This window comes from Manis pentadactyla, chromosome 6 (genome assembly GCF_030020395.1).
Source record: "Manis pentadactyla isolate mManPen7 chromosome 6, mManPen7.hap1, whole genome shotgun sequence".
In the NCBI taxonomy this organism is placed as follows: domain Eukaryota; kingdom Metazoa; phylum Chordata; class Mammalia; order Pholidota; family Manidae; genus Manis; species Manis pentadactyla.
In genome coordinates this window covers 31,837,815-31,852,014 of record NC_080024.1, presented here as the reverse complement: position 1 = coordinate 31,852,014, position 14,200 = coordinate 31,837,815, and the positions used below count along the sequence as shown (strand labels likewise).

The 14,200-nt window shown below is 43.5% G+C and overlaps 1 protein-coding gene across 6 annotated transcripts in view; it reads left to right on the top strand.

Moving 5' to 3' along the window:
- Positions 1 to 277: 277 nt before the first annotated feature.
- PARD3B (par-3 family cell polarity regulator beta) overlaps positions 278 to 14,200 on the top strand; it is a 985,497-nt gene continuing 971,574 nt past the window's right edge. For 5 of the 6 annotated variants that reach the window (XM_057503666.1, XM_036928150.2, XM_057503667.1 and 2 more), the window contains exon 1: positions 278 to 536. In XM_057503666.1, the coding sequence (XP_057359649.1) occupies positions 417 to 536 (120 nt within the window). In that variant the 5' untranslated portion in view covers positions 278 to 416. The remainder of the gene's footprint in view (positions 537 to 14,200) is intronic. The other variant, XM_036928151.2, reaches the window with a different exon arrangement.

Below are 14,200 nucleotides of genomic sequence, written 5' to 3'. Positions count from 1 at the left end.
CACCGCCCACTCCAGCCCGGGGCCTGCGGCCGGCCCCGCCGCCAGGGCCAGGGCCAGGGCCAGAGCCAGGGCCGGGCTGGGCCGGCGGTTTCACTTTGGAGGGCGCGGGGCAGACACCTCGGCCAGGCCCGGGCAGGCGCAGGAGGAGGCGCCGGCGACGGTGCCGCCGCGTCCCCGGCCACCCGCCACCTGGGAGCTAGCCCTTCCCGCTGCTGCCTCCGCCCCGATTCCCGCCGGCGGCCGCTCGCCGGAGGCGAAGGGGCGCTGCTGCGAGCCCCGGGCCCTGCGGGGTTTCGGGCGAGAGGCGTCCCAGGTGTTCCGGCCTGCGCGCGCCCGGCGTCCCCCGAGAGTGGGGGCTGCGCCTGAGGGACCAGACACCTGTTCGACCGCGCCCGGCGTGGTCGCCGGAGGCCAGGATGAAAGTGACCGTGTGCTTCGGCAGGACCGGCATCGTGGTGCCCTGCAAGGAGGGCCAGCTGCGCGTCCGGGAGCTCACGCAGCAGGCGCTGCAGCGGTACCTGAAGACGCGGGAGAAGGTGAGCGCGGCGCGGGGGACGGGAGAGGTGGGGTGCGGCTGCGCGGCGGCCTCCCCTAGTGCTCACAGAGGCCCAGGCACCTGCCAGGTGTCCCCAGCACCGGGTGGCGATGCTCAGAGGACGCAGCGCACCCAGGCGACTTTATTCGTCACTACCAGTGGCCGCAACTTTTGTGTGTCGCTAATGTAAGTGACCTGGGCGTTTTGGGCGCTTGTGGGCCTTATTCTCAAAGGGTGCTGGGAGAAGCTGCAGCTTCGTAATGCCTTGGGGGCTCGCTGGAAACGCTCAGTTCGGCGCTCTAGTCGAAGCCCACTAACAGGTCCCCCCCGGGACTGGAATGATCTTGAAAGTCTGAGAAGCTCTGCTTTAGAAGTTGTTTGAGGGAACTGCTCTCCAGGGAGTTCCTGAAGGCGCTGCTCACCCCAGGTGTGATTTCTGACCCGCGAAGGCCCGCCCCACTTCTGCCACTTGGAGGCAGAAAGTTGATTGGTGTGAGTAACAAATACTCGGAAGTTATAACTGATGCAGCCTCCGCTTGGAATTTCAACCTGTAAGCAGCCTTTCCTCAGCGATTTGCCAAGGTACTCTGGTGGAAGGGTGCTGTTTGCTTACACGTACTAGTCTACATTTTGTGTGTTGTTAGTTAAACACCACACGTTCTATGAGCATTTACTATGATTATGGGCTGTGTCAGGTCCTGGGTGGCTATTGAAATGACGACACACTGGCCCCAGCTTGTCCCTGAAGTAAGAAAGAAGTAAAAATTAAATAACTATTTCTTTTCAGGGTACAGTGCGTGTTCAGAAGACCGAGCTGGACACTAGAACTCATATTAAGTATCTGAGTAACATACTGGGTCTCTCTTGTCTTTTTCAATGATACCTTTAAATGAAGGCATTAAAGAGCGCCTTCTTATTTTTTGAATCCTCTAGTGGAATATCTTATATGCTCCAAACCCTTCTCGAAAAGGACAAGTCATAAACTCTTGCTTTAGAGGCCAGTGGTTCTCTTAATATTTGTTCTCAGGCTGTGAGAATTATAGAAATAGTATGTTGGACAATTTAGTGATGGAAAGATGTAATTTGTAATTTGATGTCTTCTAGGTTATCCAAGGCATTAACACAATTTTGTTTTTCCTAAATGCATAGTTGAGGCATTTAAGAAAATCTTTGCACCTTCTATGTCTGCACTAAGAATTATTATACAGAAAAAAATTCTACTTTGGATAAATACATGTGTATGTTGTCCTGAGCAGTCAAGAGTTGAGATGAGTATAGAGAGCAGATCTGTTAATATGTTAAATATAATTCCCAAAGCTGAGATCCCTACTAATTAGGTTGAGGTGTAGGAAAGGGAAAGTGATCAAGGTAGCCTATAAAACTTTACAGACTATCTAACCCAACGTTTTTTCCCGTTGTTACAGTAGTGGGTGCTGTTTATGTTGTGTAATTATGTTAAAAACAGATTTGCACAAGTAACCAACTGTCTTTGAAATCTTATTTCACTAATTTTGAAATTAAGGTTATTAGTAACATATTCTAGGAAGATAATTAAAGCAGATCTTACTGACGGATTGTCTGAGATGATAAACTTTTTATTTTTGACTCATTAAAAATTTATGCTCTAAAATCTCATGTATTTAGAAGTTTAGTACCTGCAGCTCTCCAAGTAATAGAAGTTACAAGCTTATAAATAACATATAGGGAACTAACTGCATGATATTTAATGCATTGTAATTTGATTTTAAGAGGTGTTAAAAAGCTATTGATATTCTGGATCAAAAGCATAATTTATAATATTACAGAACCCATAATGTAATTGTATTGATCAGTTTACTATTACCAGACATTACACTTTTCTGTGTTTACATTTATATATCAGCAAAAGTGACATTTAAAGGTCACCTGCAACTTATAAATCCTCCCTTCCCTTCTTTGGCTTTTAAAATCTTTATTTAATAAGAGGCAAGTAATATTTTTTTTCTCCCCAAATATTCCTCTCCCATCATTTCATTTTAAATAGTATTGGGATCATAAAAAGGCTTAACTAATATTAAATGGTATTCCTAATGGAACTAAAATGTCAAGAAACCCTGACAAATTCCATGCTTTTGTCCACTGAATTTAGAAAATAATGGAAAAAGACCAGAAATGTCAAAATTCAATTTGAAAAACAATTTGTCATAAATTTACTTTAAGTCAGTGAAAGAGAGTTAAAAGGCTTGTTTCCCTGGGCAGCAAGGTTTTAAGCCCTGCACTCAGTAATAATAACCACTAAGATGAAGTTTTTTATGTGTTCTCTGTGCAGGCACTGTTCTAGGAGCTTTACATCTATTACATGACTTACTCCATGAAGTAGGTATTAATGTTGCCATTTTACAGATGGGGGACAAAAGGGACACAGAGATTTGACTTGCATGAAGTAGAATTGGGATATGCATTCAAACTTTGTCTCTATGTCCTTACTCTCAGATTTAACTACACAGCTTAACAGGTTATTATGCACTGACATTTACCCATCTTATTTATTTTTCACAATTTGTTTTTAAAAGACAATTCCATGTACAAATTGCTACAGCAACTTACCAACTTAGAGATAGCAATTCTGTTTCTTGCACTGAGTTGTGACATCTACAAATTCCTCTTATGTATATGTTTTACAGTACAGGTCTACGTGTTATAGGGAGAAGTCTAATTTCTGAGACATATATTACAGGATTTGCAAATCAAGTATGAACAATATTCCTCAGTCTAATTACAAATTGAAAAATGGGCAAGATGTCTTGGATATCTGGGGAGCCAGTGCTGTAAAGAAACAAATTTGGTAGGAACAGGAATGTACATTGAGCCCGCTTCTTCTAGGGCTCTGAGTGATTTAGATGGGAGTAAGGTAGAGATCAAGATTGAGGATAGAGTCGAAGTATCTACAGTTTGGGGGTAAGTGAAGCCTATAGAGGCCATTCTGGATTTTGCGGTCACAATCACGGAAGTATCCACCCCCTGCAGAGAAAACCAAACCAAAACACCGAAAACAAAAGGAAGACTGGTATTTGTGAAATGTGGAGAACCAGCTGAATCAGCAGCAGATAAGGCCAGCAGTAGGAAAGGTGCTGAAGAAACTGAGGGAGCTTTTGGGAAGGCTTTCATTATGTTCTTGGAAATCTGGGACTTGAGGTTCTTGCTACTTCCCCACTCCCTGCCATTTGATGAACTCTGTTGGGAAGGTGAATTGATGAAAGGGCAAGAATTAAGGGGTTGCTTGTCTGTGGAGCCTGGTAGTTTATCAGTGTCCCAGGTTCCAAATCCAATTTAGTTAAGTAGTTAGTGGAGAGGAGATTGTCTTCTTAAGTAGTCGAGGTGGGGATCATTGAGTAATTAGTGAAATTTATCATCAAAATTGCGTGTCACAGGTGAATGGATAATTGAGCCATATCCTGCAGGGGCTCTCAGCCCTGGCTGATCATTAGTTGCCTCTAATTTTAACATTTTAAATAATACAAATGCCTGAGTTCCTTTCTCCAAGATTCTCATTCGGTGGATTTGCAGTAGAGCATAGGTATTTTAAAAAGCACTCCAGGTAATTCTAATGCCCAGTGGTCTTTTGGTATCACTGAACTCATTTAGTATTAAACTCTTTTGATGGTAGATTCTGTGTCTTAGACAATTACAGACCAACTTGTCATTGGCAACTGCCCCTCTACTCCTACTCTGAGTGAATTCTCATAGCAGGTGCTTAAATAATTTACTTAATTGCACAATCATTTTGTATATATATATATTCACACACACACACACACACACACATACACACACACACAGTCTCAATGAGGTTAATGTGAATAAGGGAAAGACTAGTAATGATGGTGTGTAATGTGTTCAGTTGTTGGAATGAATGATACACTATGCACCTTGAGGTCATGGCATGGTGGATATGCTAGACTTTTTAAGAAGCAAGTTTGTGGATCTGTGTATGAGAATACCTATTTTGAAGTAAAGAAACATTTGATAGACTTCTCAAAATGAATCTCTTCTGTATTCAGATATTTTGACTAATTTGTTTGTTTTACAAGTTGAGACTAGCTTCCCAGATCTGAACAAGACAAGAGTAACAATTCCATTCCCTAATTAATTGTGGGGTCAGAATCTAAGAATTTGTGCAATAACAAGAATCTGGTGTGATATTACATGGGACTAGCCTGGAGGAATAGGCTAGAATTCTTGAATCCTGAACTTTTTAGCTTTTGATGTCTTACTTCCAGATTTGCAGGTTCCCATATGCATAAATTAGGCTGAGACCTGAATTCCCAAAACACTTTACCATTTATTGGGCACTCACTTATGTGAGCGTTTTATTTTCTATTCAGATCTCTCCTAATACGTGGACTGGATGCTCTTCACAGTGTGAAATACAACTGACTTACCACCGGTACAAGCTCCTGACTTGGTGTCCATTCTGATACTTGACTTTCATTGAGCAGCCACTAAGTTTGCGAGAGCAGAGGGCTAGTGGGGCCTGCCGTGACCCACAGGTGTTTTTTTTTTCTGCTCCGTTATAGTACTTTATAATATAAAATATATTTTGACTTAGTTGCCATGTTTAAATATTTTGAGATTTCATGTAGAAATCCATATTTCTCTCTGTGGATAAAGTGAAGGTTCCTGGGGCCAGGATTCTCACCTGGTCCTGGTCAGCTTGCTCACTACACATGTGAGGACAATACGTCGTTATTGATTCTATATAAAGAGCTCTGCCCAGTGCTCTGGGCGACATGGTGGCCTGGCTACAAGGCTGCAGGAGAGCAGAGCAGAGGCTGGAGTGGTGGCAAAATTAAATTTAATCAATTTAAATTTAGTCACAGATGGCTTACCTGGTCTTACTGAGGACAGAGACTGAGATGGCTGTGCGGGTAGAGAGGCCCAGAGGCAGAGACTGGCTTGTTGCGTGCAGACTCGCTCTGAGTGGACAGGATTCTAGTAATTGACCTGCCACTGTGGGAATAAAGTTTGGTATAAACCCTTCACCCCAAGAACGTCTACTGTCATTTCTTTGGTCACAATGAATCCATAGGGAACTTGCCTGGGGCTGAAACCCATTGGCAAGCCACTCTCTTTTGTGTAAAAACAAATCAGAAGCTCTGACAGTACTGGGCTTTACTTTCCCACACAGCAACCATCATTTGGAGGTGAGACACCTGCTTTCCTCTTTAGAAGAAATCATTATGTTCTAGTGTTCATTATTGCCTCCCCAGCAGTGAGCATTTATTATCTTCATGCTTAACTTTACTCTGTTCTTATTTTCTTACTTATGGCCCACTTAATGCGTTGTTGCCCTTTGCTTGGCCTGTTGGTAAGCATTGAATTGGCTCCTGAACCCCATCTCACCCCTTTTTCCCCCATCTCTCATCCAATTTCCTTCTCTCCCCCTCTACCACCACACACACACACCCTCTGTATGTAATCCAATGACCTACATACTGGGTTTGCTGACCAGGGTTTAGTTTATCTGAGCTAAGTTAATGACCCCATGTGTGATTGGGAGCCACAGCTCTGATTTGTAGTCTGTGCTCAAATGGCTTCGTTAACCAGTTATTCATTTTTTAAGAAGCATCAGGGCCTTCTGTGCTGTAGATCCTCTCTGAGGAGGGTGGGCAAATGGTAATGTCAGATTTTTATAAGACTGCTTTCTGAGGGGATTGTTTATTAAATCACCTGAGGAGTCTACTATAAATGCAGAGCTTGGGGTCTCGCTTGGAGAGTCTAAAGCAGTGTGGTCCAGTAGAGCTTTCCATGATGATAGAAATGCTCTGTGTGCGTTTCCCAACAGGGTAGCCTCTATCTATTGTAGTTAATTACTTGAAATGTGGCTAGTACAACCAAGGAAGTGAATTTTACATTTTAATCAATTTAAATTTAGTCACAAATGGCTTACCTGGTCTAAAGCTCCTCTGATGATTTCTCTCAGCTGCTTTTGGGAAACCACTGGTCTAAATGCTCAGATCCCGGCAATCCTTAACCTGACATTCTTAGAGAGGTGGCTGTGTGTTCTGTTGAGAACTTTTCCATCACAAATGGATCTTCATTTACTCTTTGGTGTCACAGGTGGGAGAGAGAGCCTTTAAGATCTTAAATCCTCCACCTGGACACAAGCACGCCCAGGTCTGCTGCAGTGTGCACCTTTGGTGCGAAAGCCTGAGGCTACGCATCCTCCATTTTTGGTATTGGGTGGGTGGTGAGTCAACAAGGAGCAGGGAACAAAAACCTGGACATTTTCAGTGGGATTTATGCACTCCACCAGCATTATGGGTCCAAATATCCCCTGTGTAGCTCTACACAGATCTCTTCCCTGAACTTGAAACTCCATGTATAGCACAGTCTCCTCAGACACCTTTCTAGCATGTCTGGTATGCATCTTACATTTAGCAAACTCCAGATCCCCTCCAAATCCACGCTCCCACAGTCTCCCCATCTCGTTAAATAGCAATGCCATCCTTCTGGTTGTTCAGGCCAGAAATCCTTGTAATAACTCTTGTCTGCTCTTTTCCTCGTATGATTGACCTGCAGTCAGTCTGCAGCTCAGATTGACTCTGCTCTCACAGTCTATAGAGAATGTGACCACTTCTCTCTAGCTTTTCTGTTGGCATGCTGGGACTGTGGTTTTTTGTTTTTGTTGTTTTTGCAATGGGCCTTGGTTTCCCTGTTTCTTCCCTAGTGCCTACCACCATAGCCTCTTCTTAGTAAAAGCTAGACTGATCATTTAAAGTTCTAGTCATGTCACATCATTCTTTTACTCAAGAGCTCTGATGGCCCTCATCTCTTTCAGAAGGCCTGTAAGGTGCAATGTGACCTGGCTATATCTGCAGGAGAAAAGTTAATGTAGCAGGCTGGAGACTGCCATCCTTAGGCCTACATGCAAGGCTGGCCCTTGACTGGCATCCAGCAATTTAGATTTGTGGAGGGTTTCTACCATTTCCTGAAAAGAGTTATTCACTGTGCTAAAACTCTGCAAACAATATGGCTTATGCTAATAACTACTCTTTTTGTGGGTCTGGGATTTTTGTGCATGTGAGGTAGAGGTTCCCTACCTGACCAGTCCCCAGGGAAAGTCTCGGATACTGAGTGTCTAATGAACGTCACTGGTAGTCAACATTGCACGTGTGTTGTTGAATCTCATTGCTGGGATCCACTGGGAGAGAACCCTGGGAAGCTTGCACCCAGCTTCCTACAGATTCACCCATGTGTCTTTTCTCTTTCTTGATTTTGCTTTGTATCCTTTTGCTGTAATAACCATAGCTGTGAGGAGGACCATAAGCTGGGTCCTGTGAGTCCTCCTACTGAATCATTGAACCTGGGTGGCCTTGGGGACCCTGGCACTGTCTTACCTTTCAGACTTCATCCTCCACCCCCTTCTTGCTGTCCGCCAGCCTCACTGATCTCTTAGCTGTCATTCCAACATGCCTGACCGATTCCCACCTCATGTGATGTTTTTCCTGCCTGAAATATTACTCTCCTCAGTTATGTATTTGCCTGGCTTCCTCAGCTTTTCCATTTTAAAAGATGTTCATGTTTCCATGAAACCTTGCTGACCACACGATTTAAAATTATAACCCCATCCAACCATCGTCTCTATTGTTCCTGCTTTATTTTTCTCTATAGAACACATCCCTCCCTATCATACTTATTTTAATTGTTTTTATTATCTGTCTCTCACCACCAAAAAGTTCAAATAAAAGTAGAGATCTCTGTCCATTTTGTTCATTGTTGAATCCCTAGCTCCTCTAAGAATGCTGGGTACATAGTAGGCTGGCAATACATTTTTTGTTGAACAAACCATTCTTTTTACCATGTGTCCATCACTATCTGTTGCAGTTACCTCTTGCTCCATTACAAACTACCCAGAAATATAGTATCTTAAGATAATACCCAACAATACATGGAGAAGTCTTAGTGTGATGTTTTCTAGATCTAGGATGTTCAAGATTGGCCTGTTCATTCAGTGTCTGGCATCCCAGCTAGGATGGTTTGGATAGCTGGGGACTGGCTGCAATAGCTGGTCTTTTAAAATGCTCTATACCCTGAACTTTCTCCGATTTTTAAACATACCTCTCTCTTCTAGTCTTTACTGGTGGTCTCCATACTGTTGCCTTATATGGGAGGGCATCAGGATTCTGGCCTTGGTCTCAGTGGGATCATATCTATTCTATGGCTTCAGCTATCTCCAAATACACACCTCCACCCCTGAACTTTCTACAGACTCCAATATCCACCAGTCTCTGGACTTCGCTACCTTGGTGTTCCACATACAGTTAAAGCCCAGCCTATTGTTTTTAAATCTGCTTGTCCCCATTCTCGTGTAACTTCCATTTCTGATGTCATCATTCACCTAGTTATCTAATCCAGAAACCCGGAAGTCCTTCATTCCTTGATGACTTTTCATTCCTTATATTCCAACATATGTCTAGTTGGTCAGAAAATTCCTTTGGTTCCAGTGCTACCTCTTGGGTGTGCTTTTACCATGAAACCATGCCATTTCTCATTTCTACTGTGGGAAATTGCCACAGATCCTTAACTGGTCTCTCTGCCTCTAGAAGTCCCAACTCTTCCAAACCATTTTCCACTGGGGACCTGACAGCTGCAAATCTGATCATGTCTGGTGCACTGTTGAGAATATTTCAGTGGATTCTCATTGCTTTTAGATGGAAACCCAAACTTTGCTTACCTGTCCAGGATCTTCTCTATCCCTTTATCCTGTCTAAATTCCTACACACGATGTAGTGTTCTTTCATGCTGTCCTCCACCCTGGGTAAATCCTGCCCGTCTTTCAGGATGAGTCTCCAGCTTCCTCTTCCCTAGAATCTCCTCCCTCCCTTGCCCCCTCACTGTCACTCAGGGGCCTCATTTTTGTGTCACCAGAGCTCCCTATGCTTGTACCTTCATTTTGGAAACTACATTTACATTACACTGTTGTTAGGGTCTGCTGAACAACCCCCAAATGACAGTGGCCTATCAAGGCAAAGGGTTCTCTTTCTGAGTGCCAGGTGGGGGCTCTGACCCATACAGTCTCCTACCCATTGTTCTCTTTGGCCTTGGGCTTTTCTGTAGATCTGCCATGTGCTCATCTGATGAATAAAGAGTGTGGAAGGTGCCACAGGACATTTTGGAACCTAGCCTGGAAGTGACAGACGTTATTTCTGCTAGCATTCTGCTGGTGAGACTAGCCACGTGCCCCATCTTGATGTGGTGGGCCTGGGAACATAGCCCACCTGGATCCAGGTGAGCAACCAGCCAGGCTCTGCCACGCACTACAATCCTTTTGTCTCCCTTACTATACTGTGAAGTATTCAAGAATAAGGAGTAAGGCTTAAAAAATTTTTTTATCCCTGTTTTAGCATCCCATAGCACCCCATAAATGCTTGTTAAATTAAATTTCATATCCCTTACTTTCATAAATAGGAGAATGACCTTGCATTCAACACAATGTCTTATAAGTTTGGAGTCTTTATATATGCAATTTTTTAAAGTCTAAATGCAACTTTTCTCTTGATTATCCTCAAATATCTCATCATATCCACATTTGCTGTGGGTAGTAGTTTAGTGGTCCATTATGTCTGCTATGCTGATTGTCTTAAATAACAGCTTCAAGTTCTGACAGGTTGACTTCTCAAAACTTTGAGACTGAGTGCTCCTTAATTCTAGATGTTCCATGAAGGAACGTCCATGTTTTTACTTCATGAAGAGTCGTACAATGTTGTCATTTATATTGGAACAATGTTTGATTTTCAGTGTCCTATTCCTTAATTTCATGTTGACTTACAAAAATGAGCCTGCATTATCTCAATTTGGATGGATTATTTATTTTTGAAAGGCCCAGTATCTTTGTCTGAGGGGCTGCCAAATTTGCCTCTTATCTCTGGGCTCAACCATTTTAATCGCCAGATTCTCACTTTTTGGATTGCAGTGTCATGGAAGTGCAGGATACCAGGAGACAGGCCAGTTACAAAAGTTCAACTCTTAATTCAGTCTCCGTCAGATGAAATGCCAAGTATCATTCAGATAAATATGTCCTGTACTGCTCCTGTCCACTGCCTCTGGGTAAGGGTATCAAACTGGCCAGGTGGTCCTGGGCTCTGGAGAGGGAGCTGGTGGGGCCCACTTGGTAATGGAAGCAGAGAGCAGAAGGGATGTCCCCAGTTCTTGGCTAAGCCACTGTAAGACCAGAGAACCACACTGACAGGGGAAATGATCAGGTCCATTTTATTGCTTCATTTTAGGCAGAAATTCAGGGTTTTGGGGGACCTCTGGTAAGACTTCTGTTGCCTTTTTAGTGAGACTTAAGCTGAGTTTTGCCGCTATTCTTTCTTAGAGACATGAACCCTAGAAAGAGTGACCTCTCAGCAAAGAAAGGCTTTTAACAAGGGATACATAGATATAATTTGTGCTCCTTTCTCTTTATAGATGAGTGGCCCAGTTAAGGGAGGGGGAGGGAGAATGAGGGGAATGAGAGGAGAGTGAGCCTGCCTCTGCAGGTAAACAAGTGGTTTTATTTGGGTGAGGGGAGAGGAAAGTATTATGGAAAGTTTCCCCAGGGTGATTGTGGGAGGGATGAAGCTGTAAGTAGGCAGGGTGGAAGCCAGGCGGCTTGTGTTATCACTTGCTACAGAGATCAAGGAGTCAAGCATTCTGGGCAGGGTGGCATTATTGCTTGATTTGCCTTTTGGGTCTTTTGCCCTGGAAGATGGAGACAGAGGCAGCTGAGCCTGGAGGTGGAGAAACTGGTCCAGGTCCCTGCTGTGGGAGTGGAGGGTAGACATACGGAAACAGAAGAAATGGGCTTTTGAGATGTTTGGGGGCAAAGTAATCAGACTTGGGATTAACCCTCTAGGGTAGGGGGGAAAATGGGGGCAAGGGATTATGTATTCACTCTTCAACAGACATTTCAACGAATACTCCTCTGTTCTAATCATTGAGACCTGGGGATACAGAGACAGGTAAGATGTGGTCTCTGTCCTCTGAACTATATCGGTGGCTTTCAGACTTGGTGGTAGGGATTCACAGTGGCCGGAAGCTCTTTGCTCCTCTAGACCTGCTCTTGACCTTTCTCCAGCCCCTTCTATGAACTAGGAGGCTGAACAGGGTGGGTTCTGTCCATCTGTGACGTCTAGTTGGGGTCAGCCATGGGGAAGCCAGAATGCAGGGTGGGCAGCTTTCTTCCTGCCAGGTCACTGTGGGCTCACTGTCTCCCTTTACTAAAGGCCATGGCTTTTGGCAGGCAGGCCTCCCTGTTCTGCTGTCCCCACTGCATGGGCATCCACTCCTTTCCCTGGCTTCTTGGGGAGGCGACAGTGGTGAAGGCTCACCACTATTATGCGCACCATCCCTTAATGTTTTCCCTTAACCCTGTGCAGACCTTTATAAATCGTTTCTTTATTAAACTCCTCAGTGCCTAATTAGAGTGAGCCATCTGTTTCCTTGCAGGATCTGGACTAATAAATACGGTAACAATAGGTTTTCCTTCATGACCCAGTATATCTAAACACATATTCATAAGTTTTATGAGGGTGCTTACCTTTACTATAAATGATGCCCCCTGATTTTTAAATTCTATTTTATTGAAAAGAAGTAGTTGGGGGCACTCGAAACTGATTTGACTGCTCTCTAATGGGTCAAGGTCCATAGTTAGAAACGCACTGTGGCTATCTGATGTTTAGGGGACATTGGGTGGGTCATCAGTTCAAGTGACTCTAGAAGTCCCCACAGCTTTGAGATGCCATTGTTGTTTGGATTGAAATAAAAGTGTGCGGCAAAGGTAAATTCCTAACATCAAGCATGCATTCCAAGGGTTTAAATTATAATCTGTCAATCATAATACCAAGTACCTTGTATGGATAAGATTTGGATCTTGAGACCTGTGAATGGCCAGCCTGTGGGCTAAGAGTCATTGTGGCCCAGAAGTCTGGGTGGCTTGCTAAAATCTTGAGGAAACTGAAGGAACTTCACTTGTCATCTCATATTTCTCTCATCATGACATAGTAATAGTGTTGGTATCTTTAAATATTAGGTTCCGGATTACTTCCTTTTGTAGCAAGGAGTTCAGAATATGCAAGATGGATAAATAATCCTTGTCTCTGTATTGGTAGGCACATTTTTAGAGATTCAGTGGGCTTGCATTTTGACAGTAGTGTTTGATCAGAGACACTTTCCCAGAACCTTAAAAAGAAAGCCAAAAAACTGTAGTTCAGAAATTTCTTGTTTAAAGAAACCCATATATATGTGTGTGTGTGTGTGTGTGTATAAAGCATGTGTATATATACATACATGTATACAAACACACACACATAAATATTTACTTTATATATTTATGTTTGGTTGTTGTAACCAGATTTGCATTTTATGTCTTTCTTTTGTTCTGCTTTTGCCTGTGGGTGAGGAATGCTGCCTGGGAATGTGACTCTGTGGCAGTGAGGAGCCCCTCACTGTATTGCTGTGTTTGTTTCCTAGGACTCCCAGGACAAAATGCTGCAAGCTCAGTGGCTTAAAGCAACAGAAGCTCATTGTTTCCCAGTTGGGAATGCTAGAGGCCCCAAGTAAGTGTGGTGGCAGGCTCACGCTCCCTGTGACACCTCTGGTGGAGCAGCCCTCCTCTCCCACCTTCTCGTGGCCCTAGCCTTCCTTTGCTTGTGGCAGCATGGCCCCAGCCTCTGCCTGCGTCTTTATGTGGCCATTTTCTCTCTGTGTCTCTTCTCCTCTTCTAAGGACACCAATCCTGTCAGATTAGCACCCACCCTGGTGACCTTACTTAAGTTCATTACATCTGTAAAGACCCTATTCTAAATAAGATCAACACTCACAGGTACCAATGTTTAGGACCTCAGCATGCTTTTTTGTGGGACACAATTCAACTCATGACAATCCCTCTTCAGAGGAATGTAATTTTTCTTGATTTTAAATAACAGATATTGGGGAATTCTGTTGATTCATTGTTGCCTTTCCTATGTTACTATTTATTTCCCAGTTTTTTGCTTCAAAATGGTCCACAAATAATTTGCTTTCTGTTTTATTGAGATAAGATGGTCTTATGGTCTGCTGTCACTTATTATTACCTTGTCCATTTAAATATTTTGGTATCTGTGCCCTTGTTCTCATGTGCCTCTTCAGGTGACCTTTTTGAGACTCATGTTTGTCCTGAATTTTATCTCATCTCCTGTCCTGTCTTTGGTGGTGTGACTTCACCAAGCATTGAGTGAAGCTCAGTGGCTTCTCTGAATCGCATTCCTATTCAGTCAATAATTAAGTTAACCTTGAGATGGCAGGAAGGGTGTTTCTGAGCACCTGCCATGTGCCATACAGTACAGTCCCTTTCCCCAGGGCCTCACAGGCTATTCAGAGTCACAGTATACATACTGAAAATGAAGAAATCAACAACCAGGTGCCAGATTAGTTCTCTGGGCATTCAGAAAGGAAAGAGCTCATATTAGGTTGGCATGGACAAATGTTAAAAATGGATACAATTTAGATAAATGGGGGAAAAGAGAGGTGAGTATGTCAGGTAGCAGAGACAAAGGAAATAGAAACATCAAACTTCATGGTCCCAATACTTCTTTTCATTCTCACATTTTCGAGGACCTGAAAGAGCTTTTTATGTGGTACTTATTTGTATTTACCATATTA